We start from the raw sequence: 24,702 nt of genomic DNA, 5'->3' as shown, positions 1-24,702 counted from the left end.
AAGATTTTCCTCTGCTTTCTCAACAACCAAACAGAAAAAATAACAGTTCTACGACTTCTTTCGGTGGGCCCTAGTCGCTAAACCCACCGCTGCATCCATCTCCACTGCCTCTCGAAGGTCGCATTGTTCACCGATTGAACTGAGTTATGAAGAAAGCATTAAAAGCCCTCCCCACATAGTATTACAGTTATGGCGGGAGAAGAAGCGTGTTGTCTCCTGGAGGGAAAGAAAGCAAGCGGGTTGATGACGTGTTTTCGTACCAGCTGTTAATTTAAATGGACGGCTTGCTTTAACAAAATTAAAGAAATTGATATAAATCTTAATCCCATCAACCATCCGGAATTTGTGGGAAAATTCTTGGTTGTCCCACAAAAATGAAACATGGTATACAAAGTCATAGTTGTCCCACGAAAATGAAACATGGGTATACAAAGTCATAGTTGTCCCATGAAAATGAAACATGGTATAATGAATAAAATAACAACATTTCATCAAACAGGATGTTGGGTACACTGAATACAGTACCTCAAAAGTCGGACAGCTAATTTGCATGATAAAATATACAAAAAGTTGAGCAGTCCTTAATAAATCAGGATGAAATTGTAAAATGCTGAAAATATTCTCGTCAATTCATTTTTTTTTTTTTTTTTTTTAACATATAAGATTGCAAGTTTTCATTTTGTTTGTCACGTACGTCGAAGACCGAAGAGTCGACAAATTATAAAATTTTATTAACGTCTCCTCAAATTCAATTTTACGTATTACAATATATATTATAAATTTTAAAATTATAAGAATTTGCGTATCATGAGGGTTATGGGCTATTATACATTAAAGAAAAAAAAAAACACAAAAAAAAAAAAAGGAATTAACCGACTTTGACTACATTGAATATCATATTACTTGCTTTCATTTTTTGTCTTCCACATTCTTTGAACCTAAACATGATTTGGTCATACGCGGAAAGCTTATGATATGGCTAGTCATATATATATATATATATAAAAGCCGAATCACTCTCAGAAATGTCTTAATATTGCGACATGTGGCATGAACCCTTTTTATTTTAATGTTAAACCAGTTTTTTAAGACATAATTTGTGAACCGGTTTTTTAAGAGTGAACCAGTTCTTACTTAAAAAACCCGTCATTAAATTAGCGTAATTAATGACATTTAATTATATTTTAAGAGTTTTCCACATATAAATTATTTAATAAATTAAGTATTATCAATGTCCAAATCAAATAAGGAAACAAATAATGAGAAATAGTCTAAGCCTTCTTTTGAAGTACCTTCAAATCGCGACATGGGGCGTGAACAAATTTTTTTAAAGACAACTAGTTTTTTAACTCATTATTTTAAAAAGTGAACAGTTAAAAATTGAATGGTTCATATTTTTGTTTTCTCTCTATCTCTCTTTTTTTCCTTTCTCTCAACGTCTCTCTCTCTCTCTCTCTCTCTCTCTCTCTTTTTTATCCAAGTCATTCACTCTCATTCGACATCTTTCTCTCTCTTGAACCGGTTCACATCTCTGTCTCTCTCCTTTTTTTTCCTGTCTCTCCACGTCTCTCTCTCTTTTTTCTCTCCAAGTCTTTCACTTTCACTCAACATCTCTCTCTCTCTCTTAATTTCCAAAAAAAAAAAAAACATCTCTCTCCCTCCACTCTCTAACATTAATATCTCTCTTCTTTTTTCTCTCAATCTCCATCTTTATCTTTCTTCACTCTCCAACATTAACAAAAACATAATCTATTGGCCTAAAAATTTAACTTGGAGGTAATTATTCTTCTTAACCCCTTTTTTTTTTCCAAACCAACAGTGTTTTAACATATTCTAATGTTTTAATTTTTTTTTTTTTGTGTGTGTGTGTTTGTGTAATTTACTCGGATTTTCCAACATAATATGTTATCAATAATATGCTTATTGTTTATCATCAATAGAATGATGATACATGTCATTCTTATTTAAAAGTAAATAAATGTATCAAATATATAAATTATTTTTAATATTAAAAAAAAATGAGGGCGGGGGAGGAGGTGGCCAACGAGCCACTCCCAGAAATGGCCAGGGATGACGTGCGGCCACCCCTAGCCACCATGGGGTGGCCCGCATGCCACCCCTTAGGTGGGGGTGGCCTTCGGGCCATCATTGATTTGGTTGGGGGTGGCCCGCACGAGGTGGCTGGGGGTGATGCACGGCTACCCCCAGCCAAATTTGGGAGTGGCACGATAGCCACCCCACCTGCGGGGTGGCACGCAATGCACCCCAGGGTTGGCGGCGAGCCACCGGGTGGCCAAGGGGCCACCCCCTCCCCCAAAGGGGGTGGCTACCAAACCGGCAACCAACCCATAATTTTTTTTTTTTTTTTTTTTTTTTTTTTTTTTTTTTAAAAAAAGGTTAATTTGTAAATTTTAGGGATAATTATCATTTCCCCCCGATGAACTACGACCACTCGATTACCATATACCCCCATCAACTACGAACTTTACATTACGACCCCATCAAATTAAACTACCATTTCGTTATCAAAACCCACATTTCGTCAGTCAAGGTTGTTTAGTCGGACAGGATCAACCGGCCATCACGTACGTGCGACTAATTCATAGGGATTCGGTGGTGAGTGGGTGGGTGTTGGGTTAGAATTAATGAAAAATTTCATAAGATTTATTTGAATTAAAGATATTGTATGGGGAGAGGGAAAACATTGAGGGGGAAAGTATTAGGCGAGAGCTGAGGAATCATAGGCGAGCTTAATTTTCCCTAGGGAAAATTATGCTCGAGCACTAACAAAAATAATTTTGGTGCGTCTAGCTGGCAGGCGCTCCTAATTAAGGGCACTTGCCATCCAGGCGCCCCTTAATTCGGGACGCCTGCTATCCAGGAGCCCTTAATTAGGGGCGCTTGCCAGCCAGACGCACTTAATTAAGGGCACCTAGCTAGCAACCACCACTAATTAAGAGCAGGCGCCCCTAACTAAGGGTGCCTGGATAGCAGGCGTCCCGAATTAAGGGTGCTTGCCAACTAGGCGCACTTAATTAACTAAATTGGGGCATGCTCTATTGGAATGTCTCGAATTAAGGGGACGTTTTTCTATGCAGGCGTTGCTAATTTTATTTTGTGTCGTTTACACAATAAAACGTCCCTATAAGGGGATGTTCTATTAAAGCGCCTCTATTCCAAGCGTTAGTAAACCTTGTTTTTTTTTGTAGTGAACACTAAACGTTAAATCCTAACAATAAAATGAAAAGGATATCCTCTGATGAGAAAAGTCTAAGACTTTAATTTGTTTAGCAAAGCCTTTTCCTTAGATACCGTAGTTGATGTAGATTAATGTGAAAAAATAAATAAATAAATAAATAAAAGGTAAAGAATTTTCGGTATGGAAAAGTGAAAACGTTTTGTTTTGTATTGATTTTTTTATTTAAATAGTAATAAAAAGTGAAAAAAAAAAAAAAAAAAAAATTAGAATGTTTTGATATTGATTTTTTTACGAAATTGTGATGAACAATAACAAAGGAAAAACAAAGTCTTTGCCAAACAAAACCTGAATTGAAGCCTTCATTTCAGAATAATTATTGAAACTCGTCTGTATTTTGTTGTAGTATTCAAGTCATTCATGTCGGTCATTAATTAGACATGATGAGACGATGGTAGAGGGGACAAAATAATAATAATAATAAAAATTTGAAAAGGCAAAATTAATTTTTAAAAGTATTTGTTAAAAAAATAAAATAAAATAAAATAATGTGAGTACCACCTTATGGCTTGGGGGAAGCCCCCAACAGATTCCAATCAATTTTTATTGACCACCTACATTTTTTATTGGTATTTTTTTTATTGAAATTGTGTCGATGGAGACGACCCGGGGAATGTATATGTGTCCTTGCCATTGATCTTGGTGAGCGTCTCGGGGACGGCGGAGATGCAAGTTCTGCCTTCGCTTTGCATCTGTGCGGTGGTCTTGGAGACCTGAGGACTTTCCAAGTCCACGCTCGCCGTCGATCGATTCTATTTTCTTCGGAGGCATTTTGGTTTTAGATTATGGATTGGCATGGGTGTGAAGATGGAGGTCTGTAATGAAGCTCGATCTTCTTAATTGGGAGTTGAGGGGAACATCATACACGTTTGTTGGCATATATTCAAACATTTCAAGGTCCCACGAATTTATTACGGATAAAAGGAGGCAAAAATGTAGGAATAATTGGTTTGAATTTTAAGAAAATTGGTTATATTTCAACAAATATATAATGGTTGGTACGTATGGATAAAATCTTATCTCAAAACTTGTCTTCCTTCCGGTCTATTAATTTATAGAGGACTGCTGTATGAAAATGCACTAGACTTTTAGTGTATAGCATGTTAACTTTCCAAAATATTCCCATTCCCTAAGTATTATAACTCCGGCCTATGTACAAAATCAAGCACATAAATACTCTCTAAGAGAGAATGCATTTTTAATATAATTTCAACATTCACAGTAGGCCGCATAATTCATAAACTAGAAAATCACAACAAATTAAATATTCCATGGGTGTGATACCAAAAAGTTAAAAGATGAATTGTCCATGTTAGGTTTGTAGATTATAAATGTGTTTATTGGTATTAAATCTCACATGGGTTCTTTACTAGATGTAATATTAGATTTCATACCAGCTTTAATTACAATTTGACTGTCTTTAAGGGGTAATTCAATCAATTAGAGACTATGCCTTATGAATCTAAGGTCACTAGTTCGAATCTCTCTTCCCTCATTATGTGAACATGTAAAAAATAGTAATAATAAAATACAATTTGATCAATTTTTTATTTTTTATTTTTTAAATGATACTCTTAAGGATGTAACAATGAGGTATGCCCTGACGTCTCACATTGAGTACTAGAAACGGCACATGTGCATCATCTCATTTAAATGCACTAAAAAAATATAATAATCTGATGGTATGACTAGCTTCTACCAACAAACGGAAATTTGATTGCAATCCGTTGATAAAATTGCACGAGAGAGGAGCACGTACCTGCCAGCTTGACAATGATTGTCTCCTCGTGTCTAAATGACTTGAATACTACAATAAAATACAGATGAGTTCCAATAATTATTCTGAAATTAAGGCTTTAGACTTTTTTCATTGTCAATAATAATAAAAATTTATTATTTGAGTTAATTAACAATGATTGTCTTCTTTTTATGATGCAACGTGGCATGTGATCATTGTCTATATATCTTCCACCGAAGGAGTTGATCAGGTAGTTCTGCAATCTCTGTCTCTCTATTTTTTCGAGTGATTAAGCACTAGTTCTTCCATGGCCTTCCATGGAGCCTCTTCCTCTTCCTCCTCCTCCTCTTCTTCTTCCTCTTTCATCTTTCGGTGGACTTACGACGTATTCTTGAGTTTTAGAGGTGAAGATACTCGCAAAACTTTTACTGCCCATCTATATGCAGCTTTGCGTCGAAATGGAATCAACGCCTTCACAGACGACAAGCTTAGAAGCGGAGAGGAAATTTCACCGGCACTCGTCAAAGCTATTGAAGAGTCTGAGATTTCAATCATTGTACTATCTAAAAACTATGCATCATCCCGATGGTGTTTGGACGAGCTAATAAAAATCCTCGAGTGTAGAAAAACAAGGGGGCAACATGTTTTACCATTGTTTTACGACGTAGATCCCTCCGATATACGACATCAAATCAATAGTGTTGAAAAAGCATTGGCTGAACTTGAAAAAAGGTTCAAGGAGGATGAAACGAAGGTGAAGGAGTGGAAGACTGCCCTAAAAGAAGTGGCCAATTTGTCCGGCATTCAATTGGCGGGGAACATGTATTTCTAGCCACTCTTGCATTTTCCATCTAGATTGTTCTTTTTTTCTTATCTTTTTTCTTTTCTTCTAATTATATTACATCGGTATACAACTGCTTTCATATGCATGTGAACTATTTTACATTTAAAAATGCTTACATGCAATTAATCTTTTTAATAAGTTTTGTTCAAGAATTCATTAAACTCAACCAATCCTTTTCTTTTAGGCGCGTGGTATAAATAATTTGCTTCAATAAATTATTCATGACCTAAAATCAATTGAAAACGAACTTTAATTATTTTGTTGTGGCATGTATAGTTTTGTAGCACTAACTTTTCTTTCTAGTCCTACTTTTTTGATCAATTTTTTTTTTATATGAAGGTAACTCATTAGATGTTTTTTATTTTATTTTTTTTTATTTTCTTGTATTGGTAGGGATGAACCTGAATTTATTCACGACATCATTGGAATGGTGAATTCAAAATTAGTAAACAAGACATACTTCCAAGTTGCCCAATATCCAGTTGGAATAAAGTCTTGTGTACAAGATGTGAAGTCGCTTTTACATTTAGGGAGAAACGACAATACATACATGATAGGGATTTTTGGAACTGGTGGAATTGGTAAGACATCTATCGCCAAAGCTATCTACAACTCGATTGCTTTTGATTTTGAAAGTAGTTGTTTTCTTGAAGACATCAGAGAAACTTCCAGCCAAACGGGTGGTCTGATCCGTTTGCAAAAGGAACTTCTTTCTAAGATCCTAGGAGGTTCAAGTCTAACGGTTGACAATGTTGATCAAGGAATTAATTTGATAAAGAAGCGGTTTCGCCTAATAAGGGTACTTTTAGTTCTTGATGATGTGGATCAGTCAATCCAAATAGAAAAGTTAGCTAAAAAAATTGATTGGTTTGGCGTAGGAAGTAGAATCCTCATAACAACAAGAAATAAAGGTTTACTAATTAAGCATCAAGTTTTAACCTACGAGGTGAAGGAATTGGATCACTACAAAGCTCTTCGGCTCTTTAGTTGGCATGCCTTCAATAGAGACATGCCTAATGATGATTATGTGAAAATCACCGAAGATGTAGTACATTATGCTGGGGGATTGCCACTAGCTTTATCAGTGCTAGGCTCAGCTCTAAAAGGTAGAGATATACTTTATTGGAAAAATAAATTGGATGTGTACAAAATAATTCCTCACAATGATATTCAAAAAAAACTTAGAATAAGTTTTGATGGATTGGATGAAAATGCGAAGAATATTTTTCTTGACATCGCATGCTTCTTTAAAGGAGAGAATGTAGAATATGTGACAAAAATACTAGATAGATGTGGTTTTCACTCATATAGTGGCATCGAAGAACTAAAAGATAAGTGTCTCATAACTGTGTCTTGGGACGGATCATTGGTGATGCATGACTTGCTACAAGAAATGGGTAGAGAAATTGTTCGACAAGAATCACCCAAAGAACCTGGTAACCGCAGTAGATTGTGGTTTCATGAAGATGTTCGTCATGTTCTAGAAGAAAATACGGTAAGAATTATGTTAAAATTCCTTTCAATTTTACATTTGTTTCTTTTCAACAGTTAATTAAGCTGCTAGAAAAAATTTGAACCTTGTTTTTTTTTTTTTTTGCATAAAAAATAGTCTGAAAAGTTACATGCAAATATATGCATGTGGATACATATATGTTACAAAAGAGAATTGAATAAGTAGAATTAATTTTATTTCAAAACCAAATTAAAATTATACCATAATTACAATATATAGATCAGTATACTGTTTAATTGAATGTGTTTTTGTAAAACCATTTGTAAAATTGTTTTCAAATAACAGGATAGTTAAATTATCATGACCTTTCTTGAGATTTTGCAAAATAAAAATTTTGTTTGAAACTTACAAAATAACAATCTGCCTTCAAGTTAGATGTTTATGGGACTTCAAGGTTATAATGATTATAATGAACCTTTTTAAAGATTATAATGAACTTTTTTAAAAGTTTAAAGCATAATTTTTGGAAAGTAAATTTTTTTAATAAGACAATATGTTTTCAAAACAAACTACAAAATATTTAACAAAAAAAGAAAAAAAAGAAAAAAGAAATACAAACTCTTTAATATTCACCCCCTGCGAGCCTTTCGCAAAGGGGAGAGAGGGGAGACCCACCTTTACCCTTCGGTAAAGGATGGGGGGCTGCTTGTGGAGGCCAACATCCAACATATATTTTTTTAGTTCTTAGTTTTTTATTTTAATTCTTTCTTGTTTTGAAAACGCTTTTCATTTTTTGTTTTTATAATATTTTTCATTACTAACGAACGAATTTCTATATGTGGACAATATCACAATACATAAAACATTTCTCCATTTTTACTTCGTTAAAAACTCTTTAAAAAAATCTCAAATAAAAAAACTACGTTCGAAAAATTTACCACACATGCCCGTTACTGTTTGTTTGGTAAAATTTTTAATATTTAATTTTTAATTTTTATCAAGACAAGAATAATAGTTCTAGATGTGTTAAAACATGGAGAACTCTATGTTTGGATTTCACTAATACACTAAACTTTACATTGTCTTGTCAGGGAACAAACAAAGTTGATGGCATATTGATAGATTTGCCTAAACCAGACATGATACACTTGAATCCCAAAGCCTTCAAGAAGATGAAAATGCTCAAAATATTTATAAACCGTAATGCACACTTTTCTAGAGAACCTAATTTTCTCTCTAATGAGTTAAGATTGCTTGATTGGCGTAAATATCCTGGAGAATCTTTGCCATCTAATTTTTGTGGAAAGAATCTTGTTGTTTTAAGAATGCAGGATAGTCACCCCAAGGAATTTGAGGGAGTCCAGGTAGAATTATTGTTTTTAATATTTCTTCCTTTAGCTTCTGTTGTAAACTTCTTTCAAACTAATTTGTTTCCTCTTTTTATTGACAGAATTTCCAAAACATGACAACTATGAATTTCTCTTTTTGTGAATTCCTAAGAAAATTCCCTGATGTTTCAAGGATCCCAAATTTAGAGAAATTGGATCTTGATTATTGCAAAAATTTAGTTGAGGTTCATCCTTCTGTTGGATTCCTTGATAAACTCGTTAGTTTGAGACTTGAAGGATGCTCTAATCTTAAGAGTTTTCCGAGAAGCCTCAAGATGAGATCTCTCAAAATTCTTTGGCTTCGAGGTTGCTCAAGGCTTAAGAACTTCCCTAAAATTGAGTGTCCAATGGAATGTTTAGAAGAAATCAACTTTAGTGAAACTGGTATAGAGGAATTGCCTTCATCTATTGGGTACCTCGTTGGGGTTGAAACCTTATATCTAAGTGGTTGCACAAACCTTATGAATCTTCCAGATAGCATTCTTAAGTTACAACATTTTGAAAGACTATACATCGGGAAGCTGGATGGGATTATAAATCTTCTAGATAGCAAATATCTCAGCCTCTCCGGTTGTTCAAAAGTTGATGAGTTGTTAAAAACAGTGGAGGATACAAGACAATCCATGCCAACTGTTGTATCCATAGAGGAATCTACAACTTCATCAATGGCAGAACTACTCCAATTGTCACCTCCGACGAATACAAGCGGTTCTAATGATGGTAGTTCTTCCATAGTATTTCCAAAACTTCGAAAGTTGGATCTTCATAATTGTGTCCTCTCAAAATCAAATTCCTTTAAGCACTTTGATTGGTTCTCTGAATTGACGCTTTTAGATCTATCAATGAGTGATATTGTTACCCTTTCTCCATGCATCAGAAGATTTGTTAGATTGATGTTTCTTTATTTGAGGGGATGCAAGCAACTTCGAGAAATTTTAGGGCTTCCACCAAATGTAATTTTTATGACCGTTGAGGGGTGTGTGTCATTGACAATGTTTCTAGATGAAGGTAGAAGATATCAATTGTTTAATGCACCAGAGGCCCTATTCCAAGTCGGAACGGTATGTCCAGCATTGATTCTTGGAAACCATGTTCTAACAGAATCAGATTTCTTGATTCAACCTGATTGCCCTTCTAGTTTAGAATATCTACATCTATCAGGTAGCGCTATTGTTATCCTTCCTGTGTGGCTCAACAAATTTGTTGGATTGAAGAGACTTTATTTGGCCAGCTGCAAGCAACTTAGAGAAATTCCAAAACTTCCAACAACGCTCGATTGGATTGACCTCTCCAATTGCCATAGATTGCATGAAAATATGGGGGATGATCTGGAAATTCGTTTAATGAGTGAGGTACCTCTCTTTTACATACATACTTGTTAGTGTGCGTCTTGATTTGTAGGGCTTATCTGTCAGAAAAATAAGAAAAACAGAAAATCAAATTTGCTTATAAGATATGTGTTAGTCATAATGGCTAATTTAACAAAAACTTAATTATGACCGTTAGATTAAACAATTATCAATGATTATTTAATAATAATCGTTAGATCTCAATTATTTAATCTCAATCATTAGATCAAAGTTGATTTGATTCTTATGAATGCTAGTTACACTTTTTTTTTGGTAAAGTCCACATACCTTCTTCAAATTACCACCCAATTGACAATGTTCTCCACAAACTTTCAATTGTGACAATGTCCCCTCCAAACTACCAAAACATTGTCAATGTCCCCCCCCCCAGACTAGCAATAAGACAAAAATGCCCCTATAAATTTCTCAATGAGACAAAAATACCCCTATAAATTCAAAAAAAAAATTGATTTTTTAAAAAACGAAAAATTTTAATTTAAAATTAACATTTTTTAGAAAAACAATTTTTTTAAAACAAAAAAATTTAATTTTTTTTTTAAATGGAAATTTTTATTTTTTTAAAAAAAAACTATTTTTTTTAATTTAGTTTTAAAAAACAAAAAATTTCAGTTTATTAAACGAAAATTTTATTTTTTTTTAAACGTAAATTTTTATTTAAATAAAATTATAAAACAAAAATAAAAATAAAAAACGAAAATTTTCAATTTTTATATAAAAAAAATCGAAATTTTTTTAATTTTTTTTCTTATAAAATTGATTTTTTTTTTTTAAAAAAAAAACTTACTAAGGGTAATTTCGTCATTAGGAGAAACATTGACAATTTTTGGTAATTTGAGGGAAACATTGTCACAATTGAAAGTTTGGGGGGAAGGGACATTGTCAACTGAGTGGTAGTTTGATGAGATTATGTGGACTTTCCCCTTTTTTTTTTTTTTTAATATGTAACTCTCTTCATTCAATGCACTTTAAAACCTTTACTTTTAAAATATTCTGAAAATACATAATAATATCTATATATTAATTTTGAAAATCTTTCTACATTATCACTGAAAATCTGTCACATCTGTGTAACAGGGACTTCGTATGAAAAGTGAATTTAGCTGTATATTTCCTGGAAATAAGATTCCAGATTGCTTCAGCCATCGTAAAGAGGTTTTCAATGCTAATTCGTGTGAAATAGATATCAATGAGCCTGTACATTCGAATTCGAAGAAAAAAATATTTGGTTTCTCTGCTGTTATTGGAACAGAGGAATCACAAGATATGGACTGTTTTCAAATTCTGGTTGAAGTCATCAATGGTATTGGTCAACACATGTATTCTCATAGGTCTGATTTGATATGTAATTCAACCGGCTCAGATCATGTATGGTTGAATTTCCATGGTTCATGCCACTCACAACTAAAGACGGACAATTTTCGAGTTAAATGGGGATTCGATTATTCGAGATATAATCCTTCAACTTCAAAGCCTTCAAAGCTAGTGTTCTTTAAGAGTTGCGGATTCCATGTAGAACATAAATATGAAGAGAAAACGATAGATTTAATTGATGATATTCAACTTTCTGAGACGCTGTGATTGTGATGATTCCCAAGAGGATCCCTTTGCCAGTCCCCATTGGCGCCCTGCACCAATGAGTTGAGGTTGGCAGCCTCTGCCTCTGTATTATGTTCATTCTTCTTCTTTGCTTGCTGCTTGTTTACTAGTTAGTGACTGACCAATATTCTTTTTATTTAGATAAGTTTAATTAGCATATGAAGACTAATCACCAACATTTATACTCTGAAATTAATTTTTCTACTTTAGGGAGAAGAAAAGTAGGCTTACTTGATCAAATGATTATTAGGAATCTAATCCCACATTGTTACACTTGAAGTTGGTACCTTTTTTTGTGTTCATCTCCCTATAAATAATACATGTACTTATTCCTACTATTTAAGAATGTTGCAAGGACATGTTTAAGGTTGTGGAAGTGGGTGCTACTTGCAACTGATTTTGTAAATCTCTACGTGCATTAATAATAGAGTAAGTTTGTTCACTCTTTCCAAACCAAATTCCTTTATACTAACCAACATTTTTCTGCTTCTTCGGTGGCAGAGTTTTGATTGTTGCTGCTGGAACTTTCTTTGGTTCTGGATTAATTCTTACAAATCGGTAGATAATTTTTCCAACCCCAGTATTATTTTCAAGTGATTGAGCAATATGTGAAGATTAAATAGAAATTAATCCTTGGTTTTTATGTTCTCTCATTCATTCCTTATGTTTTACTTAATTTTAAGTTGAATCTCTTTTTTATGCAATCTCTCTCTCTCTCTCTCTCTCTCTCTCTGTGTCTGTGTTGGCTGTGCAGTGTTAAATCATGCTTAGTGAGTTGTAAAGATGAGGAATTCTTTGAATTCTGATATTCTTGGTCTCCTCAGGTCTTCAACTAGGATTTGTAGGAGCACAAACATATGTATTGCTTATTGGGTTGCTACCACCCGTTCTAATGACAACTTTCCCTCCAACATGTTTCTCCTATTGGATCTTCTTTTAGATGTAGTATTTTGCTGTCCTATTTTTGTAAGCATTTTTTTTCTTTTTCAAATTCTAGATTATGGCTATGAAAAATGCTTTAACAACGGGTGATAGATTGTTTACTTCTATTATTTCAAAGATGTGAATTGTTTTTAAGAGTATCTTGCCTTCTCTTTTATGAACAAGTAAGGGTATATATATATATACTTGTTAGTATGTGCCTTTTATTTGTAGGTCTTATTACTAAAAATTTGTCATATCCCTGTAACAGGGACGTCTTCTTAAGGACCATACATTTGGTTGTATATTTGTGGGAAACAAGATTACAGATTGGTTCAGCCATTGTAAAGAGGTTTCAAATGTTAATTCATGTGAAAGAGATATCAATGAGCCTCTACATTTGGATTTAAAGAATACAAGATTTGCTTTCTCTGCTGTTGTTGGAGCAGAGGATGTACAAGATAAGGTTTACTTTGGAATTCAAGTTGAAGTCACCAATGATATTGGTGAACGTGTGTATTCTCATAAGTCTGATTTAATCATTAATTCAACCAGCTCAGATCGTGTATGGTTGCATTTCCAAGGTTCACACCATTCTCACAGACTCAGCTAAAGACGGATAATTTTCGAGTTAAATTTACATTCAACGGTCCATTACTTCAATGTTCAAAGGGAATACTCTTTAAAAGTGTCGGATTCCATCTAGAACATAAATTAATTGATGATATTCAACTCTCTGAGACACCGTGATGGTGATGATGATGATGATGATGAGTTCAGGTTGGTACTACTTTAAAGCTTAAACTTCTCATAGAGTATTTATTTGTTGAAATTTTGCATCAAATCAAATACACGTCTTTATTGAAGTTATGAGTTGAGTTTAGTTGTGTTTGTTTAATGCAGGCTACATCGAGAAGCTTTTCTGTGAGGTTAAAGAGCTCCAGACTTGTTTCTTCTTAATTTTAAGTTGAATAATTTGTTTATGTAATCTTTCTCTCTTTTTCAGTACTTCTTTTATTGCATCCAATTGATTCACCAAATTCACAGCACTTGCTAGCTTCTTCTTAGACATCAATGGGAAGCAAGTCCACGTATCCAAGTCAGGTATATATGGCATCCAAAATAAACGATTGTTAAGAAATTCTGTTTCTACTATTCCAGGGTTTTGGCTCTTGCTGATAAACATGAACATCGGTTAAACCTCAATATTTTCCTCTTTTTCTTGCAGGGTGGCCTAAAAGCTTTGGGTTTGCAATTTACCAAATGGACATCTTTGCTGGGTATTGCAAGTTCTCTTTGAGGCCACAATACATACATGAGCTCACAATAATATATGCTTATTGGGTCGCTACCACCCGTTCTAATGACAACTTTCCCTCATATGTGTTTCTCCTATTGGATCTTCTTCTTTGGGGTGTAATTTTTTGTTGGCCTATTTATTTAAAGGCCTGGGTTTCTTTTTTGTGCTGCATTTGCTTCGGTTTCTGTTAGTTCTTAGGGTTGGCTAATTAATTTGGTGTTCAAAAAGGCAATTCAATGTTTCGGTTGCAAGCTCGTTCATTGGTGGATCGAACGGCACTCCTCAACCATAAGAAGCCTATTGAAGGTTTCAGTAAAGAAAAATCACTTTAAGAAGATTGTCGAGCTAAGAGACACGCGGAAAGTTTATTGATCTTACAAAGTCTAGGATTTGCAAAGGGTTGTAAATTTTTTAAGTTTCTTTGTGTTTGTATTCTGGATTTTCTTATAGTGATTTCCTGAGTTTGGGTTTGGCTTTTATATATAGTTTTCTACTTTACAATTTTGGTGGCATAAATTCATCAGCAATGAAAACTAATAAATTCTTGACCTGCTTGGCATATTGAAGGAGTTCATTTTGCTTTGGCTTTTGTGTGTTTTGCGGGACTTGGACAATCTGGCAGGCAATTCAATTTCAGCAATGGCACTTATACTTCCTCCTCTCATTATTGCATTCCTTTCCTGTATCAATGACAAGAGGCACACGACATTTTAACCTAACTTGTCATTTCTGGATACACAGTCAAAAAAAAAAAAAAAAAACCTACTTCCTAAGGGTAAAGGGTTTGTCTCGGGTTTGAATAAGGGAAGAAATTGATTAAAATGTTTTGTGTATATATATATAACATAGTGCATGTTAGGGCTTTGAATATTGATAGGGGAGTGGAGCTGCTAAAAATGAATGACAAAAAACGGGTCAGTGCTGATAGAGTAAGTCGTTGCGAACGTTGAATTCAAAAGTGTGGTTGAATGTTACGGATGCTAACCATTATGGGTTGAACCAAATTGGTATCCAACAGTTCTAATAATTTGAGATGAATGATTAGGTCATAGGGTAGTGAAATGTTACAGATTCTAAGGATTAATGGTTTAATGAAATCCGTATCCAACAACTCTACAAATTTTAGATCGATGATTAGGCTTTAACAATAACAAGTTTATCATAAAACTCAATATGAGAGATAATAGCTCCTCAAGTACTAGAGAGTTTGACTTTCTTCCCATCAAAAGTTGAAGCAGACTCTTTTAACTTGCAATTTGATAAGATGGGGTTGCAAATCTTAGGCTCTAATTTCTCATTAAGTAATATGTTTTATAACTTGGCCAATATTGCAAATCTTAGGCTCTATCACCTTAAGCTTTTAAGATAATTAGCGATTTAACAAAAAGAAAAAACTGAAATTTTTCTTGTCAATGAACTTGGAAGTGTCACTGAAGATTGTTTCTGGGGGAGAGTGTTTCATGCATTTCCTTGTCTCAACAAGTTGTTCATGAAAAGACAGTAGTGCATTGTTTCTAACCTTTCTTTGGATTACCATATATAGTTTGAGCTCCCATAAAATAAAGAGAGAAGCTTACCAAGAAGCCAGTTTCGAAGATCACCATTAACACATTCTTCCAACATTTGTTTTCCCTAAACAAATTCTGTAAAAATTAGTTCAGCTTGAACTCAGGAAAATTCACTATAAATTAGGAGGATCATGACCATCATACCAAGAGTTCCCTCTCCAATCAAGCATGATTTATCAAAAGAATTGGTGGCTCTGGCCATTTTCATCTTGGGAGAATATAAAGAGATCAGTGCAGTTGAACTTGAAGGGCTGTGACTGCAGTGAGTCGACAAATCTGCACGAAATCATTAACAGTCACAAAAGAATGCAGGAAAATCACCCTCATATCATGTTTCTCACCTGATAGATTTTCCATGTCCTCTTCACTTTCATGGTGTAGCTTCTTCCATGTTAGTATTGGAGTATCTTGGAATCATGTAGGATGCCCTTAAGGCTAATTAAGGCTAAAATGAATGCCTAAGGATAAACAGAAAAAGAGATTAAAGTTTTAATAGTTCTTTTGATTCACCCTTTTTTATGATTTTGTGTAGGTTATGGAAGCTCTGAAACACAAGAAGGAAAATATTCAACCCTTCGCTTCACCCAACTGGAGGAATATGAAGCCAGACTGTTTAGTTTATATAGCATGGATGCATTGCTAGAGATGATGCAGAGCCTGCAGCAGACGACAATACCCATTGCCCACTAGGCCAGCCTATGTAGCTATTGCAGGCCCAGAAGCCAACAATTGGGGCTGAATGGATTGGGCCTAAGCCAAGGGCCCCAGTTAAGAAATTCACGTACGAATTTGTACTCCATTCACAAGAATAATAGTAAGACAATCATACTAAGTTTCTCATTGACAAATTAACCAAGTGGGTTCGATCACTATCCACCCATAAGAGAAATTTCTCACGCAATTCATGCTATGAATATTTTACATGCATCCCTCAAGTATGAAATGAAATTGGTTTGTTTGACTTAGCATTGGAGCAAAACCTGCCAACACAACCAACAAGCTCCTTTATCTAATCTTCTTTGCTTTGTAGTGGTTGAGGAAAGCATAGAAAGATAGCGCTTTCCTCCAAATTGGATTGTAGGAATTTTAATAACATGTAAGATGTACATGAGTTTTTTATAAAATTATTTTAACTTTGTTCATGCCGTTAAAATAGCATGTATTTTTCACATGTTCAATAAACACATATCATTTTATAAATTAGGAGAAATAAAATTCTTTCAACCCAATTTAAAAGAATAACGTGCCTATCAATCACCCCATCCGAAAATTGTTCTAAATTCAAACATTAGGTATAGCGTCATTGTCGGACATCTAATTTGCATGACAAAATATGCAAAAATTTGAGCAGTCCTTAATCAGGATGTAATTCTAAAATGCAGAAATTATTGTCTTCTTTTTGTTCCTTTTTTATTTTTCTATGCCCGATGATTACTCCCTCCTAATATAATATAACGCCTCCTGTCTTGACTTCCACCTACTCTTCTATTCAACACATTAGTGTTTAGCCAAGATGATTAGTTCCAAACTTCTTGTTACCGATCAAGTTTAGCCACTTTTCATAAGTGTTAGAATAAGATCATTCCACATTTATTTACGTCGACAATGGAATTAATTATGTTCAAGCAGAGTTCAGCCATCCATTTATGGTGATGATTTATTGGTTTCAAGAAAATTTTTAAAGCAGTTAAGAACACAAGGACATGGAGTCGAGTCTCACAATAAAATTTTCATATCTAGTTGGTGTAAATCACTACGGGTTCCAAGAAGTTTAAAGAAAAAATAATCAACTATTTAGCAAAAAAAAATTAGAAAAAGCTGGTCAGAGTCCATATTTTTTAATCTCATTATCCCATTCACTGGAATGATCCGTATAAGGAATTGCCGAGAAGTTTCTCATTTTTTATTTATTTTTTTCTTGTATTCTTTTGATGATGATTATGATGCAACGCGGCATCGGATTGTCTATTTAACTGAAGGAGCTGTGGTGCGTTTGTTCTGCAACTCACTCTCTCAACTTTTTCTATTAAGCACTTGTCTTGCATACATTGAGATATAGAGGATAACTTCTTCCATGGCCTTCCACGGATCCTCTTCCTCTTCTGTTTCTCGGTTGGCTTACGAAGTATTCTTAAGTTTTAGAGGGGAAGATACTCGCAAATCTTTTACCGCCCATCTATATGCAGCTTTGTGTCGGAATGGAATTTACACCTTCATGGACGATAAGCTTAGAAGCGGAGAGGAAATTTCACCAGCACTTGTCAAAGCCATTGAAGACTCACAAATTTCAATCATTGTACTCTCTAAAAACTATGCATCATCCCGATGGTGCTTGGACGAGCTAACGAAAATTCTCGATTGTAGAAAAATAAAGGGGCAACAAGTTTTACCAGTGTTCTACGACGTAAATCCGTCGGAAGTACGAAATCAAACCAATAGCATTGGAGAAGCGTTCGCTAAACTTGAAAAAAGGTTTAATGATGATAAAATGAATGTGGAGAGGTGGAAGACATCCCTAACAGAAGCTGCCAATTTGTCTGGGATGCATTTGGGGAACAGGTATTTTTAACCACTCTTGTTGCCTTCCTTTTAGATTGTTCTCTTTTCTTTTTGGAGAAACTTCACATACCTCACTTGAACTTACTCACATTCTGCAAACACTCCCGATTTTCAAAATTTCTCACTCTGGTGTATCGAACTTTCGTTTCATTCCAAATACCCCCTATCGTTAGATATTGGAATAAAATAAAATGGTAGAATGAGTAAAAGACTTTTATACCCCTAAAAATTTTAAAAATTTCAAATTTACCCTTATTTATAAATAAAAAATTATTATTATAATTATTATATTTTAAAAAAATGAATCATCGTGGGTTACTTTGTGACCTACGGCGGGTCACAAGTTGTGACCCATCGTGGGTCACCAAGGTGAGTGACCCACCGTCACTTTTTTTTAAAAAAAATAATAAGAATAAGAATAATATGATCCGAGGGTCACAATACAGGTGGATTAGATTCACTGGTAAACTCACGGGCCAAGAGTTTCTTTAAAAAGAATTAGTTTTTTAATAAAAAATAAGAGCATTTTAGGAATTTCACACACCTCCGTTAGTATTTACCCGAAAATCCTAACGGAATGAGTAACTGAAACGAAAGTTTAATATACAAAAGTGAAAGATTTTGAAAATTGGAGAGTGTTTACAAAAGGTACGTAAGTTCAGGGGAGAAGTGAAGTTCCCATTGTTTTTTCTTTCTTGTAATGATAGTACATAGTTATACACCTGTTTTCATGCATGTGAACTATTTTACATTTAAAATGTCTGCTTGTAATTAACATTTAAACTAATTTTTGTTCAAGAATTAATTAAACTCAGCCGATTCTTTTGCTTTAGATGGTATAATTTACTTAAATAACTTATTCATGACCTAAAAAAAATTGAAAACTGAGCTTTCCATTTGTTGTGGCAAATACAGTTTTGAAGACTGACTTTTCTTTCTAGTCCTAATTTCTTAATATATAATTTATATTTTTTTTTTATATAAAGGTAACTCATTTGAAAATGAATAGAAATTATGTATTAAAAATTATATTTGCCCTAACAAATGGAAAGTTCATTTTCAATTTTTTTTGTAGGTCATGAACAAATTAGGAGAAACTTTACTTAACCCTTCTGAACTTTCATCATTTTTGCAATTACCTATCAAAGTTCAAAAACTCTCAATTTAGTGTATTGAACTTCTAATTTTTTATAATGTCACACATCCATTAGGTTCTTCCGTTAAATTATATTGGAGGGGTGTTAAAATTATCAAAATACCCCCTTTTTTAAAAAAAAAAAAAAATTACGAAAATTCAAGCATTGGTCAGGATTTAATGGAAATTACAAAAATACTCACACTTGAATCTTTGCAAAAAAAAAAAAAAAATTGTTATTTTGAAAATTTTGACATGATTTAACAAAAAAAAACATAATGAAATGAGTGACATTGCAAAAAATTAAAAGTTTGATATACTAAATTGAGAGTTTTTGAACTTTAGGGGGGTAATTGCAAAAATGATGGAAGTTCAAATGAAGTTTCTCCTAATTTAGTCATGACCTAAAAAAAATTGAAAATGAACTTTCCATTTGTAACGCCCCCAAAATTGGCCTTGACTATTTTTGTAGGGTTACTGGCAATCTGTTCAATTCAGTTAACTGGTACCTGTCTAAAGGTATTGTAAATATATATATAGTAACATAACACATGCTTAGTCATAGTAGTGTAAAACTTGCAAAAGGATGGAATTCTGCTAATAACACAAAAATCATCTTAATAAGAAAGGCTTACCTCAAGAAGGGCAAGGCAAAGCTAAAGACAAGGCTCGAATCTTCTCTTTTCTTTTTTATGATACTTCTTTCAAGGTTTAGTGGAAAATATGGAAGTGAGGAAAATGGAGCAGAAGGGTAGGACATTTATAGGGCGGGGTGATGCATGCAAGACAATTTGAAGAATTAATTAAAATTACTTTTCAAACTATCATCAAATGTTCGGTACTATGCTCGAACGTTCAGTGTATTATTGCATAGTAGTTCTAGTATTTCAGATCGAACATTGGTCAATACCCAATAGTTTTTTATTCGGTTGTCAAATGTTCGGTGGTCCCTTACTGAATGTTTGTTGTATTTACAAAAAATATATGTTTTTCCTTAGTGGCCGAGATTGAGTTTTAAAGTTTTGGAGCATCACACCATTTGATGCAGCACATATAATTTTTTAATACATAATATCTATTTATTTTATATGAAGATAGTTACTCATTAGATGTTTTGCTATCTTTTTGTATTGGTAGGAATGAACCCGAATTTATTCACGAAATCATTGAAATGGTGAATTCTATATTAATCAAAAAGACATACTTCCAAGTTTCTCAATATCCAATTGGAATAGAGTCTCGTGTACAAGATGTGAAATCGCTTTTAGATATAGAGAAGAATGAGAGTACATGGATGGTAGGGATTTTTGGAATTAGTGGAATTGGGAAGACAACTCTCGCCAAAGCGATCTACAACTCAATTGCTTCTCAGTTTGAAAGTAGTTGTTTTCTTGAGAATATTAGAGAAACTTCCAACCAAAAGGGTCTAATCCATTTGCAAAATAAACTTCTTTCTATCATCCTAGGAGATTCAAGTCTAATTGTTGACAATGTTGATCAAGGAATTACTTTGATAAAGCAGAGGCTTCACCTAATAAGGATACTTCTCGTTCCTGATGATGTGGATCATTCGGACCAATTGGAAAAGATAGTTGAAAAAGGTGATTGGTTTGGTTTAGGAAGTAGAATCATCATAACAACAAGAGATAAATATTTACTAACTAAGCATCAAGTTTGCACCTACGAGATGAAGAAATTGGGTCACGACAAAGCTCTCAAACTCTTTAGTTGGCATGCCTTCAATACACAGAAACCTGATAATGATTATGGGGAAGTCACAAAAGCTGTGGTGCATTATGCTGGAGGATTGCCACTAGCTTTAACGAAGTTAGGCTCAGCTCTAAAAGGTAGAGATAAACTTTATTGGAAAAATAAATTGGACGAGTACAAAATAATTCCTCACGATGATATTCAAAAAACCCTTAGAATAAGTTTTGATGGATTTGATGAAAATGCAAAGAATATTTTCCTTGACATCGCGTGTTTCTTCAAAGGAAAGAATGTAGAATATGTCATAAAAATACTCGATAGTACTCATGGTTTTCACTCATATAGTGGCATTGAAGAGCTAAAGGATAGGTGTCTCGTAACTCAGTCTAACAACAAATCATTGAAGATGCATAATTTGATTCAAGAAATGGGTAGAGAAATTGTTCGACAAGAATCACTGAATGAGCCTGGCAACCGTAGTAGATTGTGGTTTCATGAAGATGTTCGTGATGTCCTAGAAAGAGATACGGTAAAACTCCCTTTTAATTCTACTTTTTTTTTCCTAAGTTAAGCTACAAGAAAAATATTGAGCTTTTTTTTGCATAAAAAAGGCTAAAAGGTTGCATGCAAATATATGCATGTGGATACATATATGTTGCAGAAAAGAATCAAATAAGTAGAATGAATATAATTTCAAAACCAAATTAAAATTACACCATAATTACAATAATATCTAGTTTAATTGGCTGTGTTTTTCTAAAACCATTTGTAAATTTGTTTTCATATAACATGATAGTTAATACAAGCCTCCATAAATAAGTTGCCCCTTCATCGGAGGAAGATAGAGACTCACCCCTTGTGTACATACCTCTCGCGGAAGGAGAGAGGGAAGAGATCCACATGTACCCTTCAGTGAAGGAATGGGGGCTTCTCATGGAGTCCAACATCCAACATATTTTTTCTTTTCTTTTTTCTTTTTCTATTTTGTTTTAATGATTTCTTGTTTTGAAAACTCTTTTCATTTTTTGTTTTTATAATATTTTTCATTTTTAACAAACGAATTTCTATCATTGGATAATACATAGAGTCTTTCCCAATTTTTACTGTGTTAAAAACTCTTTCAAAAAATCTAAAATAAAAAATTACTTTCAAAACTTTACCAAACATACCCAATTACTGTTTGTTTGATTAAATTTTCAAAAACTCTTTTCTATAGCCAAACAATTTTTAAATATGATCTTTTACTACCTATGCCCTTTTCAAAATAAACTACAAAACACTTATCAAAAAAAAAAAAACACAAAAATACTTCTCAATTTCTTTCAAGAAAAAGATTTTTTTTTTTTTTTCAGGTGTAAGTGTGTTGAATTACATGTATAACCAAATTAAAAATAAATAAAAATAAATAAAAATAAAAAGTCTTTAAAAATAAAAATTTGGAGCGGTGTTGTCGTTGCCTGATGGCAACTCAGAGTCCCAGACGCATCTCGCGGTCCCATGGTTGCCGCCAGTTGCATTTGGCAGCCCCATGGTGGCCGTAAATCCATCTTCCAACTAGGTGGTGGCTGCCAGACTGTCAAATGAACACAACAAACGAGGCCTAGCAGTGGCTGCTGCCACCGTGGAGGAACACTCTTTTTTATTTTATTTGGTAAAAACATTTTTCAATTTTTGGTTTCTCAAAATTTTAACAAACCAATTTTCATTTGCTAACCCCACATGCAACACTTGTTTAAAATGTGGCCAGAACAAATTAAATTTTTATCTTTGTCAAAACCTAAGACACTTTGCAAAACTTTACCAAATAGTATCTCAATATTTTATTATTCAGTTGTCAAAAAAAAAAAGTAAAAGAAATTTGACGAATAATATTACAAAATAGCTGAATAAATGGAATGATTTTAACTAAGAAAAATAAATAAAAGCATCATTGGTAACTGCTTCTATTATTTGAAAGATATGCACCATTTTTAAGAGTATATTGCCTTTCCTTTTATGAAAAAGTTGGGTAATATATATAATGATCAATCACTTTAGGTCATTCCAATAACATTTAAAATAAATAAATAAATAAACTACTCATTTTGAAAATCTTACAAGCTTATACACTTAATTATACATTGTCTTGTTAGGGAACAAACAAAGTTGAAGGCATTTTGATACATTTGCCTAAACCAGGCTTGATACACTTAAGTCCCAACACCTTCAAGAAGATGAAAAAGCTTCGAATGTTTGAAAACCGCAATGCATGCTTTTCTGAAGAGCCGAATTTTCTCTCTAATGAGTTAAGATTGCTTGATTGGTATAAATATCCTGGAGAATCTTTGCCATCCAATTTTTGTGGAAAGAATCTTGTTGTTTTAAGAATGCGTCATAGCCAACTCAAGGATTTGGAGGGAGTCCAGGTAAAAGTACTGTTTATAATATATCATCCTTTAGGTTATGTTGTAAACTTTTTTCAAACTAATTTGTTTTCTCTTTCTCTTGACAGAATTTTCAAAACACGACAATTATGAATTTCTCTCATTGTAAATTCCTACAAAAAATTCATGATGTTTCAAGGATTCCAAATTTACAAAAGTTGATTCTTACAGGTTGCACAAATTTAATTGAGGTTCATCATTCTGTTGGATCCCAGGATAAGCTCGTTAGTTTGAGACTTAAAGGATGCTCTAATCTTATGAGTTTTCCGAGAAGCCTCAAGATGAGATCTCTCAAATTTCTTTCGCTTCAGGGTTGCTTAAAGCTTAAGAATTTTCCTGAAATCCAGTGTCAAATGGAATGTTTAAAGAAAATTGACTTTAGAAAAACTGGTATAAAGGAACTGCCTTCATCCATTGGGTACCTCGTTGGGATTAAAACCTTAAATCTAAGCACTAGCGCAAAGCTTACGGATCTTCCGGATAGCATTCATAAGTTGCAACATTTAGAAATACTAAACATTGGCGGGGGCTTGACTAGGACAATAGGACTTAGAAACTTTCCAGATGCATATCATCTTGTTCTCCTACGTTGTTCGAAAGTTGCTGAGTTTTTTAAAGTAGAGGAGGATACGAGGCATTCCATGCCCACGGTTGTATCCATGGAGGAATCTGCCACTTCATCAACACCAGAATTACTCCAATTGTCGCCTCTGACGGATACAAGCGATTCTAATGATGGTTGTTCCTCCATACTATTTCCGAAACTTCAAATGTTGGCTTTTATAAATTGTGACCTCTCAGAATCAAATATCTTTAGGACCTTTTATTGGTTCTCCACATTGACGATTTTAGTAATAGCATACAGTGATATTGTTACCCTTCCTCCGTGCATCAGAAGATTTGTTAGATTGAAGCACCTATATTTGATAAAATGCAAACAACTTCGAGAGATTCTTGGACTTCCACCAAATGTAGAATTTGTGGCAGCTTACAAGTGTCACTACAAAAATGGGACTAGGGGTTTTTGACGTGTCAATGGTATTGACACGTCAAAAACCTATTTTGACGCGTCATTTTTGACGTTTATCGACCGTTAAAAGGGTAGGTGTCAAAAAACTGGAGTTTTTGACGTGTCTACAGTGACACGTCAAAAACTTTTGACGTGTCGGGAGTAACACGTCAAAAAAAATATTTTTGATGTGGTAGTGTTGCCACGTCAAAAACATTTTTGACGTGTCAATTTTGCCACGTCAAAAATATTTTTGACGTGCTGAATTTTAGCACGTCAAAAATATTTTTGACGTGGCAAAATTAACACGTCAAAAAATTTTTGACGTGTCAGTTTTGCCACGTCAAAAATTTTGGCCATTAAAAAAATATTTTAATTACAATTTTTTTTAATTAAAAAATTTATTAATTTAAATTATTTTTCAATTAAAAT

The 24,702-nt window shown here is 33.7% G+C and overlaps 3 protein-coding genes across 3 annotated transcripts in view; all 3 read left to right on the top strand.

Annotated features, from left to right (window-relative positions):
• The first annotated feature begins 5,301 nt into the window (after nt 1–5,301).
• On the top strand, nt 5,302–16,124 carry LOC132185550 (TMV resistance protein N-like). Its single transcript, XM_059599312.1, has 10 exons — nt 5,302–5,816; nt 6,232–6,944; nt 7,092–7,333; nt 8,383–8,655; nt 8,742–10,031; nt 11,124–11,558; nt 12,838–13,150; nt 13,470–13,514; nt 13,614–13,670; nt 15,967–16,124. Exons 1-10 carry the CDS (start codon nt 5,302–5,304, stop codon nt 16,122–16,124), a joined length of 4,041 nt encoding a protein of 1,346 aa, XP_059455295.1.
• Nucleotides 16,125–17,508: 1,384 nt separating this feature from the next.
• Nucleotides 17,509–20,685, top strand: LOC132185549 (disease resistance protein RPV1-like). The gene is made up of 3 exons (XM_059599311.1): nt 17,509–17,993; nt 20,266–20,507; nt 20,651–20,685. The coding sequence occupies exons 1-3, from the start codon at nt 17,509–17,511 to the stop codon at nt 20,683–20,685; spliced, it is 762 nt and encodes a 253-aa protein (XP_059455294.1).
• A 130-nt stretch (nt 20,686–20,815) lies between these two features.
• Nucleotides 20,816–24,702, top strand: part of LOC132185548 (disease resistance protein RPV1-like) — a 6,423-nt gene continuing 2,536 nt past the window's right edge. The window contains exons 1-4 of the mRNA XM_059599310.1: nt 20,816–20,917; nt 21,089–21,367; nt 22,971–23,243; nt 23,330–24,232. Of these exons, the coding sequence (XP_059455293.1) occupies nt 20,816–20,917; nt 21,089–21,367; nt 22,971–23,243; nt 23,330–24,232 (1,557 nt within the window). The remainder of the gene's footprint in view (nt 20,918–21,088; nt 21,368–22,970; nt 23,244–23,329; nt 24,233–24,702) is intronic.

The sequence above is a fragment of the Corylus avellana genome, chromosome ca6, assembly GCF_901000735.1.
Source record: "Corylus avellana chromosome ca6, CavTom2PMs-1.0".
NCBI lineage: Eukaryota > Viridiplantae > Streptophyta > Magnoliopsida > Fagales > Betulaceae > Corylus > Corylus avellana.
The sequence above is the reverse complement of the archived record's forward strand: the minus strand, read 5'-3'. Positions and strand labels throughout refer to the sequence as shown.

Excerpts from the sequence above, each read along its gene's own strand:
- LOC132185550 (XM_059599312.1), top strand. The coding sequence starts at position 5,302 with ATGGCCTTCCATGGAGCCTCTTCCTCTTCCTCCTCCTCCTCTTCTTCT. Across the intron at positions 6,945-7,091 it reads GCTAGGCTCAGCTCTAAAAG|GAGAGAATGTAGAATATGTG; the intron begins GTAGAGATATAC and ends GCTTCTTTAAAG. Across the intron at positions 7,334-8,382 it reads ATGTTCTAGAAGAAAATACG|GGAACAAACAAAGTTGATGG; the intron begins GTAAGAATTATG and ends TTGTCTTGTCAG.
- LOC132185549 (XM_059599311.1), top strand. The coding sequence starts at position 17,509 with ATGGCCTTCCACGGATCCTCTTCCTCTTCTGTTTCTCGGTTGGCTTAC. Across the intron at positions 17,994-20,265 it reads GGGATGCATTTGGGGAACAG|GAATGAACCCGAATTTATTC; the intron begins GTATTTTTAACC and ends TTGTATTGGTAG. Across the intron at positions 20,508-20,650 it reads AATTGCTTCTCAGTTTGAAA|AGGCTTCACCTAATAAGGAT; the intron begins GTAGTTGTTTTC and ends TTGATAAAGCAG.